Below are 13,630 nucleotides of genomic sequence, written 5' to 3' on the forward strand. Positions count from 1 at the left end.
TCAAAAACCATTTTCATATCACTAAAAGCAGTTCACTCTTAGGATACGCAAAAATTCCACAAGAATTTGTTTCGCAGGTTCATTTCCCAATTAGCCAAAACACTTGAGTTCGACAGAGGTTAAAAGTGTAAACTAATCAAGCTGTTAAACAAAAGAGATTGGGAAACAAGAATGGATGCTTTAAATCTAGGAAATGTTATAAATGTTACAGATCTTACATAGGAATCATTCATACATACCTACAATGGTCGCAAATATGAATACTCCGATGAGATAACATAAAATGGTGAATATGTATCTGAAAAGAAAGAAACGCAAAATATGAGTTATCCCACTCATTCCTGAAATTATTCCTTCCCAATCACACTTCATCATATTCTCATTCCGCAGCGGTTGAGTTGTTCTCTTATCATATACGAATTCCACACATATGGCAGGCGTGTCGCACATATAGAGTAAATGACGTTATTCTCTCAGTTGCTTGTTAATTATGTCGCGTAATTGGCTGGATTCTTCTATTTGGTTTCAGCGTCTATTTTTGTCAATGACAGCACTACTACAATATTTGTGCTTTTCAACTTTACAGGCAAAACTTACGAGTTTAGATCTTTTGTGGTGCCTTTTATTTACTCTTTTATCGCAACCTCTTCGTAAATGAAATGTTAAACACCCAGAGAGTGCACGCTGGGCTTATGTTAAAAGATACAGAGCTTGCTAACCAAATGAACTTAAAATGCGGGATTTAGCGAGCAAATACTGAACTCTCTTCGTGCCATCTTCAAAGGCGTAGTTGGGGTATGTTATGAAACAAGGCACCCAAGTCACCATAAGAGACTCCCGATGCTCGTATCAGGCAACGGTAACGATCTTGCCATTTATTTTGCGGAAACCGGGCGACGTATCGCCTATTATCCGTTCCCCCTTAAGTTGACAGTACGGTGTAAGTTATAGGCGGTCGCCGGACCAATGAGCTGCCTCCCTTGTACCACCTGACCCTGCTCTTTGCGCGTGGGTAAGGGTGGGCTGCGCTATCACGTGGCAAAGGATAGACGTACGACTAGTCTAACGAGCACGTGGCTTCCACCGCACAGTCAGCTTGGGGGTGGACGAAGTATAGACACTACGCGTCTCCTCGCCACTCCCCCGCAGGGGAGCGGAAGGATCGAGAAGACAGGAGTTCGCTACTCTACACCGCGGTATCTCGTTCGAAGCACCACACTAAGCCTCGCTGCAGGGAACGGCGCTACGCCGCGTCTGTCCGTCGTCCTTGTAGCAAGCCGTATATCTCGGAACAGTATTGGTTCGGTCGTTACAAGCGAGCCTGGGATTCAGACCCGAGTAGGGAGCGGCTGAAACCTATAAGAAGAACAGAACAAAAATTAAAGCTAGGCTGTAGGAAGAATGATTACTAAGTCCTCCGTTCGTTGACCGGTCGAACGGATCATTGGGGGTTCCGAGTTGCCGATGACGGTCTGATTAGAGAGCTTCCGGCAGCGGATGCCAGTGGAGGCTTTCAGCCGGAAGGAGACTTCCGGCTGGCTTTTAGATTAGCAAAATTCACAAAAACAACAGCAAAACAAAAATCAAGAGTGACGGTCGAGAGTTGGCAATTTTGTCCAGTGAAGCCGTGCACATATGTCACTGTTAAGAAGTAAGCGACTAAAATACACCCACCTTTTTTTAAAACTACGCGCCGTCTAGTGACTACTGCGCAGACACTTTACTAAAATAAAGTAACTAAATACCGTCACCTCTGGGTGTACATTACTCGTTACCGAGATGTAAAATGTAGAAGTTGCATGCGCTTTAGAGTAATGCGTTATATGCTGGTGCTGCGTTCCTATTGGGCTCGCGTGCGCGACGGGTAATAACCCAGACAAGCAGGAACGTTACTAAAACATTTACTTAAAACCAAACCAATGTAACTGGACAAAGAACGTGGACGTCCGTCGGTCAGCAAGGATCGAAGGTGATCTCTCGCGCCTTCTGCCTGTTCCTTCAATCCTCGCGCATCCACCGAGTTCGGGTCCCTCCTTTTTCTCGTCTTCAACTTGTCGATCCCCGAGGCCTGCAGGAGCTTCGGCGAATGTTGGTTTGGCAAAGGGCACGTGCCGCCACACTGGTTCAACTGAATGTGTCGTTTAGAGGAAGCAGTAGCCGGTGCCGATATTTGTCTTCGTTGATAATTCCTCGATTTTGATCGCGTTATCTCGAGGATAACTATAGTCGGTTACAAGTCAAGAAGGTAGGAGAAGCTCCTCCCACAAGTGTGATGCACCCGTTTCAAATCTCTCCGCAGTCGAAAGAAGAGTTCACTGGAAACGCTCCTTGTTCCGCTTCAATGGATTCCCACTTGTCTCCGATCCCACTTTTTAAGAAAGCGACCTTTGTATTCATTGGAGAGGGAACCGAGCCCCTGAAAGCAGCCTTTGTATCCATCGGGGGGGAAGCTAATCCCCGAAAGTCGGATTTGTTTCCGTCGGTGGGGGAACTCTAATCTCCCTCTCGTGGCTTCCACAATGCTAAGTCAAAGTCGAAAGGTAAAGCAAATATGTACAGAAAGGCAAGACCCTCCTCGCGCGTTGGCCGCGACGTCACGGAAATGGTGGGACGCTATTGGATGCGGAGGTGGCGGAGGGATATCCGATTCCCTTTGAGGGGCATTTGCCGCTACCTTCTTAACCTGTAACTGACTATAGGACCATACTGACACACCTTGTGTGAATCTTTTTATGGTTTATCTCACGTTTTCACGTCGTGTACATTAGAGGCGCTAGCTGAGACGAGACCTAGGTTGTGCGCTTGTGTTCCACACGTTCCCCCTCAGAATTAATACTTTTACTCGTTATTTCGGAAAAAGGTAACGAAACTAGTTAGTGTCGTCTCTTAAATCGTATAAGTCGTTATTCCGTTACTGAAAATGTAACTAGGATCAAGTAATGCGCTACACGTAACGCGTTACGTACAAGTCTGCTGCTGCGACAATAGACTATTTCCAAAACTCCGTGCACGCAACACCGCGCGCGTTACATTATGGGACCACTTTGGCCCAAGAGAGGAGTGGTGTGGTTTCGGTTTCAATTGTGCCATTGACGAATTTAAAAAAAAAATTGTTGTGTGTATGTTTATACAGCCGGAAGTTAGTCTGCCTCAGTGGGAGTCTGGTGTCTCAGCTGTAGATGCGCAATTTAGCCAGTGCGGTACAACCGCTAACCTGAAGTCTTTAACGTGCAAGACGTAGTACTGATACACGACCGCACGCCGATACGATGCTCATCCAGATCGAAACGGGTAGGGGCCTGGGTTCTGCAGCGCGAGCTTTCGCTCTATGTGCTCCGAGCTGGTGTGCGCTAGAACACTCGGCCACCGACCCCCCCCCCCCCCCCCCCCCCCCCCCCCCCATTAGTGAAGCTCAGCACTGTGTAAATATAAAATCAGCGCTCGCTTGAATCACAACTATTCATATTTTTTTAGAGGCTCCGTTCAAACACGGATCTCCAGCGGCCTGAGGACCTGACTTAGCAAGGGGTTTAGGGATATTGCCAGCCGCCTACCAAATCCTTTCTGGTGGCCTGGATACCTCTCCAGAATGCAGCATGACTCTCCCGACTCACGAATCATTTACGAAGCTTGGCACATTCAGGAGACAATACGAGTAGAACAGGATGGTTGGTCCAGTATACTTCTTCCATCTGCTATCGTAGTCATGCGTTTACGTGAGCAGAGAGTCTGGCCCGTCGGGAGCACCCCAAAGCGTTTCCATGCCTTCTATCCGTATGGGTAGGCGATACCAATTGTATTAAGCAGGGTGCAAGTCTGTCGGCTTTTTGCGTACCTCGTGCATTTTTTACTCTCCCCCCCCCCCCCCCCCACCCCCAAATGCAACCACGTGCGTTTGTTTCCCGCCGGCCTCAACCAATGACTGTGCGAGCTCGGCTGCCTCGTCATCGCGAGCTGTCTACGTATTTTCTACGTTGCCCTTTGATTGGAGTGCCCCTCTTTGCGTTTTGATGCACCGATTTCGCATTTTACAACACTTACTCGCCGTATAAACTTATGGAAAGTTATTCAAAAAGGAAAACGCTGTATTTGTTTGTGACGGGATAACGTGAAGTGAGATCGGAAAACCGAAACCGAAGCTGTAGCCAACGAATCCCACGATGCTTTTCGCGGCACTACGCTGCTAAAATCGCATTAATCCTGAAAAAAAAATTAGGTGGCGCAAGTAGCCACCCGACTCAAAGGGTTCAGTCTCATTCATCCATCCATCCATCCGGGTCTATTATCCGCAACGAGGTAGAGGGACTTAGAGTGATAAACCGGAAGTTCGAAAGTAGCACCTCCCCCCCCCCCGGGTTGCCGCCATGTTGTACGCAAAAGTGACCACCCGTCACGTGACCTCACAAGAGTTGTGACATCACCGGTAAGATGGCAGCGCCTAGAGCTGGCGGATGCGAGTTTGTTCGGTGCGCGGTAGCCGTGATGTGAAGCTGCTTTCCGACGAATTCGGGCTTTTTTGTGCTCGCTGACGCAGGTGTAACGTTAAAACATGAAGGAATGATACCTTTCACCATTTTTGCGCAAGATCGCTCTTGATCATCTGGATATTAACGCCTGTGAGACAGCATCAGCCGTATCGCCGTACCGGTGCTCGGATTTCCGGATGTGTTCGAGGATCAATAGAACTTTGAGTGCTTTTAGCGTAAAATTTTCGCATTCTCTTAGCTTTGTTTGAACGTTGGAAAGTCTGAGAATTGACGCGAAATGTATGCGTCGGACGTACGGCCAGGGGAGTTCCCTTGGGTAACTGCATAATCACAGCCAACTTTTAGCGAGGAAGCTTTTGCGAACTTTGCGTTTTGCACTTATCAACAATTTTATGATATTACTCCTATCATAAAATATTCGCATTTGTCTAGCTTCGTTTGAACGTCTGAGAATCGAAGCGAAAGTTATACGTCGCGTTAGGGTCTAATGGAAGTTGTTTCAGCCCTGCGTCACTGAATAACCATGGAAACTTTTAGCGAAGGAGCTCCTGCGATCTTTAACCTTTTGTGCTAATCACGATTTTAAATTCGATCGTTTTTCTTCCTTTTTTTTTGTAAGTGCGAAGTGCACAGTTATTTTCAGCTGCAAGGATGACGTTTTATTGAGTGTGGGGATGAATAAATCGTTGCAGGCACCTGTTTCAAAGCTATTCGACTTGCTATAAGAAAAACCGTTTTGGTGTACGCATAGATTAACTGTACATTTTTCTCTTTCGTAAGATTTATTGCAGCAATACTTTTTTTCACCAAGAGTGCATTGTATTAGTCGGTCAATAATTTACTTGTTCTCTTTAAATGGACAAGAGTATTCATATTTGTGTTCATCCCTTGCCCGAAGAGCAGTCTTGTTGAAGAATGTTGACTACCATTTATTTAGGTCTCTTCAATAGATGTTTTTTCAAAAGTGTGGGCTGCCGATACTTCGTATCACCGTAACTTGAAAAAGGGCAACCGCCACAGCCCCCTCGAGCCAATCAGAGAGACGGAGTGAAGGCGTGTGATAAATCTGTGCAGACGAGCACTCTGACGATATGTTGACATGTGCCTCTCTCCAACGTGCATACTGACTCAACGAGAGTGTAGCCTTTGCCGTTTGCCAAATTGTGATGGAGCGAATTACAGTAGCTACAACTCTAATTACCTCAGGCTTTCATACTTTGGGTATTTGTTCGACAAGAATGCTATGTCCGCCATCACTGTAAACCGCCTATTGGACTCGAATGATTATAATGCTGCATTAGCGTTTGACGTGAACTGGGGCCAATTCGTGTGCTTCACACCGAAACAAAAAAGGTGACAGTTGTGTTTCTTGATGGGGTTTTACAAAGGGTCTGTTGTGTCATACGTATAGGAAGCATCCTGCTATGTAACAATGCATCAACACCTATTATTGAACTAGATACTCAGAGCTGTGTTTGTTTTTGCAATTAACAAGTTATAGCAGTGTGCTTTAAAATTATTATCATGTGTGTAATTTTAAGTATCCTCTCTGCAATGCCTACAAAGGCCCCTGGAGGGAATAAATTAATAAATAACATTTTCACATCACTGGAGTTGGTTTTTGGATGCGTCACATGTTCAGGAGAGGTGGTACGAGTGCAGCCCAATGCAACCAGTCTGCCAGTCTGGTATGTCCCATTAATTAATATTGAGGGGTCAGAGATGCTAGTGTCCTCAAAAGGTCCAACATGCGTGGTGAACACAATTCTTTTAGTATAGACTCTGAAGGCGTAAAGGCGAGCGGAAATATGTTTATTTGGTTAGTGTATCAAATATGTTTATTTCAATTTGATTACATATTTATTGGTTCTTTGCAAATGGTTCCACAATAAGTTCTTTCTGCGACAGTCTTGTGTCAGGTGTTCAGTCGTAGTACCTGTGGCACTCTTTGTTGTCGGATGACGCTACTGGCACGTCGGTGTTCAGTTTGGTCGAGTGGCAACTTTGACCGACTGATGCCGTCTTGTAAACATAAGTCATGTGCGGCCACTGACATCTGACCCACTGAAGCTGCAGGGCTGGCTTCTAATCCGCCAATTTGCCGGGTAGTTTTCTGCATCAATGCAGCAAGCTCGGGCATGTATTGCTTACGTGGCTGTGACTTTTGCTGTACCGTTGACTTGATAGCTGGCAACAATGTTTGTTGGCTCTCCAACCCATTTCACTTCCATTTCGTAATGGCGATGTTGTCTCGTGTGGCAAAGTGAAGTCTGGTGATGCTTGGAGTCCACTTTTGAGAACAATTAACCATTCTATTTCTTCAAGTCACTCAGCGGCACTCTCCGTCAAAGTTAGAAATTGCGTGCTTCGTGGCGTGGACACAGATAATTAGTGTCAGCAAATTATTAGGTATTGTCCTTGGACGACGACCAACATCAAATCAACTGTCCTTGCATTGCGGCTCACCTGCTTTGTCGTGCTTACTTCCCGCCGAAGAGAAGGGGATCAGGAGCTTGGGGGGTAATGCCGGCACCAGAGACAAAGGCCGCCGAAGAAAATCCTCAATGTTTCGCGGACGCTCGTCGAGGGTCGTTTGGCACGAACCCTTGCAGGCCAATTCATTGGTACGGGCACCTCCAGTAGACATGGTCGGCCTCATGCAGTGGTAGCAGAATGGTTTTTGGTCGACCATTCGCAGCACCTTCGTTTTCCCCGGTGTACTTTGTTCAGCCCGGACATACACTGGTTCTTCCCGATGTCGGGAATGCTTCGGCGTTGGGGTGTCTCGTTGAATTGGCTTTAAATAGTAACGGGTAGCCGGTGGCGGCCGTCATGACTTTGTGGCATAACTCGCCCTCGGTTCGTCAGATGCCATTTCGCTCGAAGGAGTCTCCAGTTGAAATGCCTGTCGAACTCGTTACGAAGCAATCTCTGCAATCGAAATAAAAGCCGGACAACTGATGGCAGGAAGTAGCTTCCTGATCTCCTCCCGGGCAATGTTGTGGATGACGTCGCAGATGTCTGTGAGGCTGGCATCGAAGTTGCAGCTGGACGACTCGGGTGTCGAGACGCTGGGGAGTTGTTGATATTGACAGGCTCGGGCCTGGCAGTGTACATTCAACGTTGGAAGCCTCGGTGATATGAACCCTTCGACTGTTGTCGTGGGGTTGTGGACGAGGCTGCCGAAGGTGTTGTCCCTCACATGAGGGACATATGATTCTTAGCTTCTTGTCTTCTGTAGCATCAGAGTTGGCGTGGGTGCTCGTTCAGGCGCGAAACAAACTCCTCGAAGGCGCTGACACTCGCGTTGGGGCCGTGTCCTGGAAAGAATCAGAAATTCGGCTCTCTCTCGTCAATGTTGGCTGAAGAACGTGCACTTCAGCTCGATCTTGAAAATTTCCCACTACGTTAAGGAGGATTCGTGGTTTTCAAACCAGTGCCTGGCAGTTTCTTCCACGAGAAGTATAGGTTCTGCAGGCGCTGGTTGTCCGTCTACCCACTGTGGCGGGCGACACGGTCATATTGTTCAATACACCATTCGACGTCTTCATACACCTTGCGTGAAAGGGCATCGGAGTGTGAGGTGCGACAGGCATGCAAACGATGGTGGGAGCGGACGCGGTTTGCTGCTACAGGTTTGTCATTATTGGCTTAGTCGGCTTCGGTTTTTCTGGCAAAAGACCGAATTCCGGCGGTTCTTGCTGGTAGCAGCGACTGGCTCGGATTTCAGGTTCTTCGTGGAGTATTTCCGAGGCTCGTCATTGTGGTACTCGTTCGTTTTGCGGTTTTTCTGTCGGGCTCGGGATAGGACTTGGTTCACGCCTCGCCGGGGGTTTAAGACGCGGGTTAGTCCACCACCCGTGTCCCCTTATCGGGCAACTTGGCCGAGGAGCCGCCTAGGTGCACACAGAGTGAAAGGCTATGGGTTGACACAATTACAACGACTCGCCGTGTAAAGTTTTCAATAATACTTCATGATTACTTGGCACATAGGGCAGATGAACATTACTGCAGGAGTAACTGCGGCTCGTTCATAACGAGGTCCCTTACTTACCATATTTACTCTACTCTGCGTTGAGGTTTGCTCATGCACTAAAACTAACAAGCGTAGATTTACCAGAACACACGAAGAACCAATGATGTGCTCTGTGGGAGAAAAACAAAAGAAATAGAAAGAAGTCTTAATACCAACGTGTAAAAAAAACATGGATGATGTTGCGGCTTGGAAATAGGATCCGTCCTGAAATTCCGGCCACGAAAAGCATATGATCAGTATTGCAGCAGGGGTCACTTAACTCATGTAAAGGTGTCATTTTCGTCTCGTCATTTTCTTCACTTCATTCCGAAATGAAACAAATTATCTGGCGTGCTTCACGAGGAAAAGTAGAAGTCTATCTCTGTGCAGAAATCAAAAAATGCAGAAACAGTCTAGCGAGAATCTTTTGTAGAATGGACGCCGCCTCTACTTTGCCGCATATAGCCCTTGCTCCAAAAGCCAATCAATATCGGTCAATACAGTAATTTAAAATGGGAAACTGAGCAGAACGTTTAACATTCCTCAGTGTTCCCTCGCATACATTATTCTTAGGTATAAACAAATTTTCGGTCTTTTTATTGACTGAATTATCCCTGTAGAAAACACTCACTCTCTCTCCTGTCGCCTTGGGGAAAAGTAAATGCACGGGGCATTTTTTTAATGTCAAATAGATACAGCATGCGAGGCTTTGCTTGATTGTTATAAATAAATGAAACGAACATAGCTGAGAGCTTCATTTCGGATGTGTTAATGCTTGAATGAAGCTCGGAATTTGTTTTCCTCGCTTTACAACATTGTATCAGTTAAATACCGTCGCGCCTCAATGATTTATGTTTTCCAAGCACAACGTTCCTTGTAACCGTTTGGAATAAATCAAATGGGGCAGCTTTAATTGTATCTTATATTTTATCTTTACAAGACGATGCAGAGTGAGTCATCGTGAAAATGACTATGCGGGCATTATAGATAATAAATAAAAAATTTTAGAAAACTGCTGTGCTAGCGATCGTATCAAACAGATGCCCGGACGTAAAAATAATTACTCACTAGATACATTTGTTTTTAAAGATACACAATCAGCAGTTGCGCTAATTGTATTCATTACAAGATATTTTAACTAATGTAGTATTAGCCTCCACCTCGCTTAGGGTAAGGCTCTGATTAGCATTCTAGCATGCTCACCAGAGCTACTCCAGCTCATAACACGCACTGTCTCAATCGGCCATCGAGGGCACTTAAATAGTTCTAACGCCACACAAGAAACTATTAATTTTTTTTAAATATTTATATCGGAACATTTCATTAGATCAACAATTCAGCGCACATTTTTTTCTCTAATCACGCAGCTTCCCTTCTATCACCAAGAAATCACAGAAGGAGATTAGCCAAAAGCTAGAAAAGTGCTGTGGGGATTCACGCGATCATGTCACGCTTAGAAAAATCAGGGAACGAGCGTGCTTCGTATTTCTAGGATTGCTTGACCGTGCACGTTAGCCATTTTCTAGAATCATAATCGTTTCCAATTGTCTCGCTTAGATTGAGAACTGTCAAACACGCCTGTGATACAGAAAGAATAAAACACGTAGAAGACGAACACAGACACACACAGTTCTTTCAATGAGCAACGAACATTTATGATATGCCAATGACGCTACGACCTTGAACTCCAAAGAATTAAAAGAAAACGAAATAGCGTCACGGGCATTTCGTAAATGTTCGCGGCTCATTGAAAGAATTGTGTGTGTCTGTGTTCGTTCCTTTACGAGCATTAATCTTTCTCTGTATTGTGCAGTTTTTCAACGCGCTCTGCTACGTGTATGTCTGTGAGGTGAATTTCCCGTAGAACACGGCGACTTACAAGGAACGGCGAACAATAGCAGGGTCCCAGCGAATACCAAAGCTTATAATACGATGGAAAAAAGAGAAGAAAGAAGAAAAAAAAAAGAACAAAAGAGCGATGTGCGCATGGACAATGCGTAAGTAATATTGTTAAAAATTTATTAACAACAACTTATTTCTTGAGGGCTCAATATTTCGCGATCTAGGTGAAAGCTGAAGGTTGGAATAATTCGCGGGTTCATATTTTCGCGACTCGGTGGGATCTCAATAGGGATACCAATGTGTTTTCATTTTACCCGAATTGTTCCCGGGACCTATTCTTTGTAAATTTTAGGTGGTTCGTGAAATTCGCAAAAATTAGGTCCTCACGAAGATTAAGTCGTCTATAGTAATATATTTATTTACCATCAAAGCATAGGGGAGCTTGAGGGAAAAAAAAGCTGAAAAATCAGTTTGAGAGGTTCATCTTTCCCAGAAACTATGTAATTTTAAAATCCCGAAGGCCTAAAGCACACTGCGTACATTGAAAAACAAAAAAAAAGAAAACAAACAAACAAACAGAAAAAAGCTGAATTAAAAAAAAAAAAGAAAACACACAGCATTTATATACAACACATTTAAAAAGAAGGAAATTTAAAGAGCACAATAAAAGACACATAACGACTCTAAATTAGAAAATAATTATTCTCAGGTATGTGCGCCAGGCAGCTCGAAAAGGTAGTCGTGAAGATGGGCCTTTGATACCGTCTATTTGCATCAATTTGTCATTTCTTTGATAAACAAGTGCTCGTTCTTCTTATCTAAGGGACCTGGAAGGCGTGTCGATCTATCATAAGAAAATTCCGGGTGGTACCGCAGTTGGTCCTCGGTGGTGAGTCTTTTAAAGTGCGCTCTTCTCAATGCGGGTCCTCAAGAACAAGCTAACACAATGGCTAACAGAAAGCAACATACACTTTCCGGAAGGTCGGCCATGTTTCGTTTTTGTTTCGTTTTCCGTTCAACATCCGGAATAATTCTCTGAGATCCTTGAATTTTTTTTTCCGTGATTCGTTGTTTTCATGTTCTGCAAAAAAGTAAGCTGACTTACTTATTTTTAGAGTGAGCACATGGCTCATAATGCTCCTATGTCGAGACTCCCAAAACAAACACGAGGCTGTCACCAAATGCTAGTAATAACGCGACATAACTTCAATTAAGCGCAGGCTTAGCGTGGATAAACAGTGAACACTGTTCACTGTTTACCCGCGAATCCCGACATATGCAGCCGGCAGTTTCAATCTATTCCGACAAATAGCCACTCCGGACCGCGGCCAAGGCAAACGTCGGTATGTGCACGAAGACAAACAAAAGGCTCGTCTTCCTGGGTCGATTAACGGCTGCACTGACGTGATGTGGACTCAGGGTACGAAAAATGGTATTTTTGTCTCTCTTTGAGGACAGACTGAGTGCTCGTACTCGAGCGTGCAAGGGGAAGCAAATAGAGATTTACGACGACAAAACCCGTTTTTTCATGGCCTTTTTTATTTTTTTACATCGCGGAGGTGCTTGAGGAATATATGATTCAGACTGGCGTTCTGAATTTTTCGTTGACAATGTGAGCTAGTGAATGAGTATGTAGAGAATGTAGGCGGATTTTGTGCAGAGAAGGAGCATTTTCGTTTTTTTTTCGAAGGTCCCTCTTATACTCTCAAATACTGTCGCTATCAATGCAATCAATGGGATGCCTTGACTATTGGTTTTTTAACGTTTTATTTAGACAGGAATATACAGGCTGGTTTTGGAATTGCGGGTCAAATCGCTCCTGCGAAAACTATGCATCGCGCAGAAATAACGTTGATACCGTAAAGGCCTGTGCCAAAGGGCTCATTAAAAATATTACTGCTCAGTATAATAAAAAAATTAATTACTATCTACTAATTAAATTTTATTTATTAAAATTAAAGGTAAGATTTATTTAGAACATAAAGCGAATAATTGAAAGAGACTAAATTCATCTATATTAGAATTACATACAGCACGCGCAGCATTTTACGGCGTAACACAAAATTTCGCAATTTGGATGGTTTTTAGGTTTCGATTTTATATCGGAGCCCATCTCCGTGTCAGCAATCCCGCTCCTTGTGCCCAAGTGCGGCGCCCACTGATCTCTATTCTGGTAGGCTGAATCGCGGGTTGGAAGCCCGTCATTGGCACCACCTTGCGGCCATTGCTTGACACCAGGCAATACACCGAAATCAACGGGAGAAACACACACAAGTCGGAATACTGAAGCTTGCACGGGGTGCTCGAAGGCGACTATTTTATGACGCGCTCCGATCTTTATATCGGGTGTTTGGAGATCGACTTCTTTACCAAACGTTCAAACGCCGATTAAAAAAAAAAAAAAAAAAGCGCAAATGTGCCAGAGCGATAGTGTCTGTGCCGGCGTCGCTTGCTTCACTTGCTAAATAAATGACACGTTAAAAAAAATTAACGACCCGCTCCGAGTTTTAGTACGTCACAGAAACAGTTACTACGCAGTTCAAAGCAAAAGCTCGAACCAGAAGTGCTCTGTACAAGCGCTTGAGACGATGCGCATGTCCCCAGAAAAAGCCACTGAACTTATCGTCTGCAAAGCTCTGATGATTTCGAGGAGATCACGATTTACTCCACATTGACTCTCGGCAACTTGTCTCATTGAACCGCATCACAGTTGACGCCCAACAGTCGCAACCTTCGAACCACAACCCGAAAATATTTATAGAAAAAAAAATGGTGTTTTAACGTTTTTGGTATTTATGCCCAGAATATAAGCTGTAATTCCCGCAAAACACAATAAAGGTCTCATCGTCGAAAACGACCTACTAAGGTAGGACATTTCACTTTTTCCAGTTTCTCCCATCGAGTCCCATGCATTAGCTGACGTCAAACTCGAAGAGTACGTGTTAACACATCCATCGAGCCAATGCATCCACCGTGCCATTAATTACATCAATGGATGTGGATATACTAGCTCGTTAAAAGTGTTGACATATGTATGGATGTAGCTGCTCGATGATAGTAGTTGATCGTTGGAAGTACTGCTCGATGGACGTAGTTGCTCGATGGATGTAATTGCTCATCCTTCCCGTTACGACGCCTAGCGTGCCATTACATCCATCGTGCTAGCGTAAAAAATGAAGCCATGATAGTCGCCATTGGACTTTTTGCGTTATTCACATTGTTATGCGGGGAGCTAGTTCGTCTGCTTCCTTTGCAGGGGCTGTGGAGGCGTCAGAACGCCGAACTC

General features: G+C 44.8%; 1 protein-coding gene across 1 annotated transcript in view; it reads right to left on the reverse strand.

Moving 5' to 3' along the window:
* LOC8028771 overlaps nucleotides 1-13,630 on the reverse strand; it is an 84,624-nt gene that overhangs the window by 59,121 nt on the left and 11,873 nt on the right. Inside the window, exon 3 of the mRNA XM_042290292.1 lies at nucleotides 240-298. Within this exon, the coding sequence (XP_042146226.1) occupies nucleotides 240-298 (59 nt within the window). The remainder of the gene's footprint in view (nucleotides 1-239; nucleotides 299-13,630) is intronic.

This window comes from Ixodes scapularis, unplaced genomic scaffold (genome assembly GCF_016920785.2).
Source record: "Ixodes scapularis isolate PalLabHiFi unplaced genomic scaffold, ASM1692078v2 PGA_scaffold1__304_contigs__length_218370807, whole genome shotgun sequence".
In the NCBI taxonomy this organism is placed as follows: Eukaryota; Metazoa; Arthropoda; class Arachnida; order Ixodida; family Ixodidae; genus Ixodes; species Ixodes scapularis.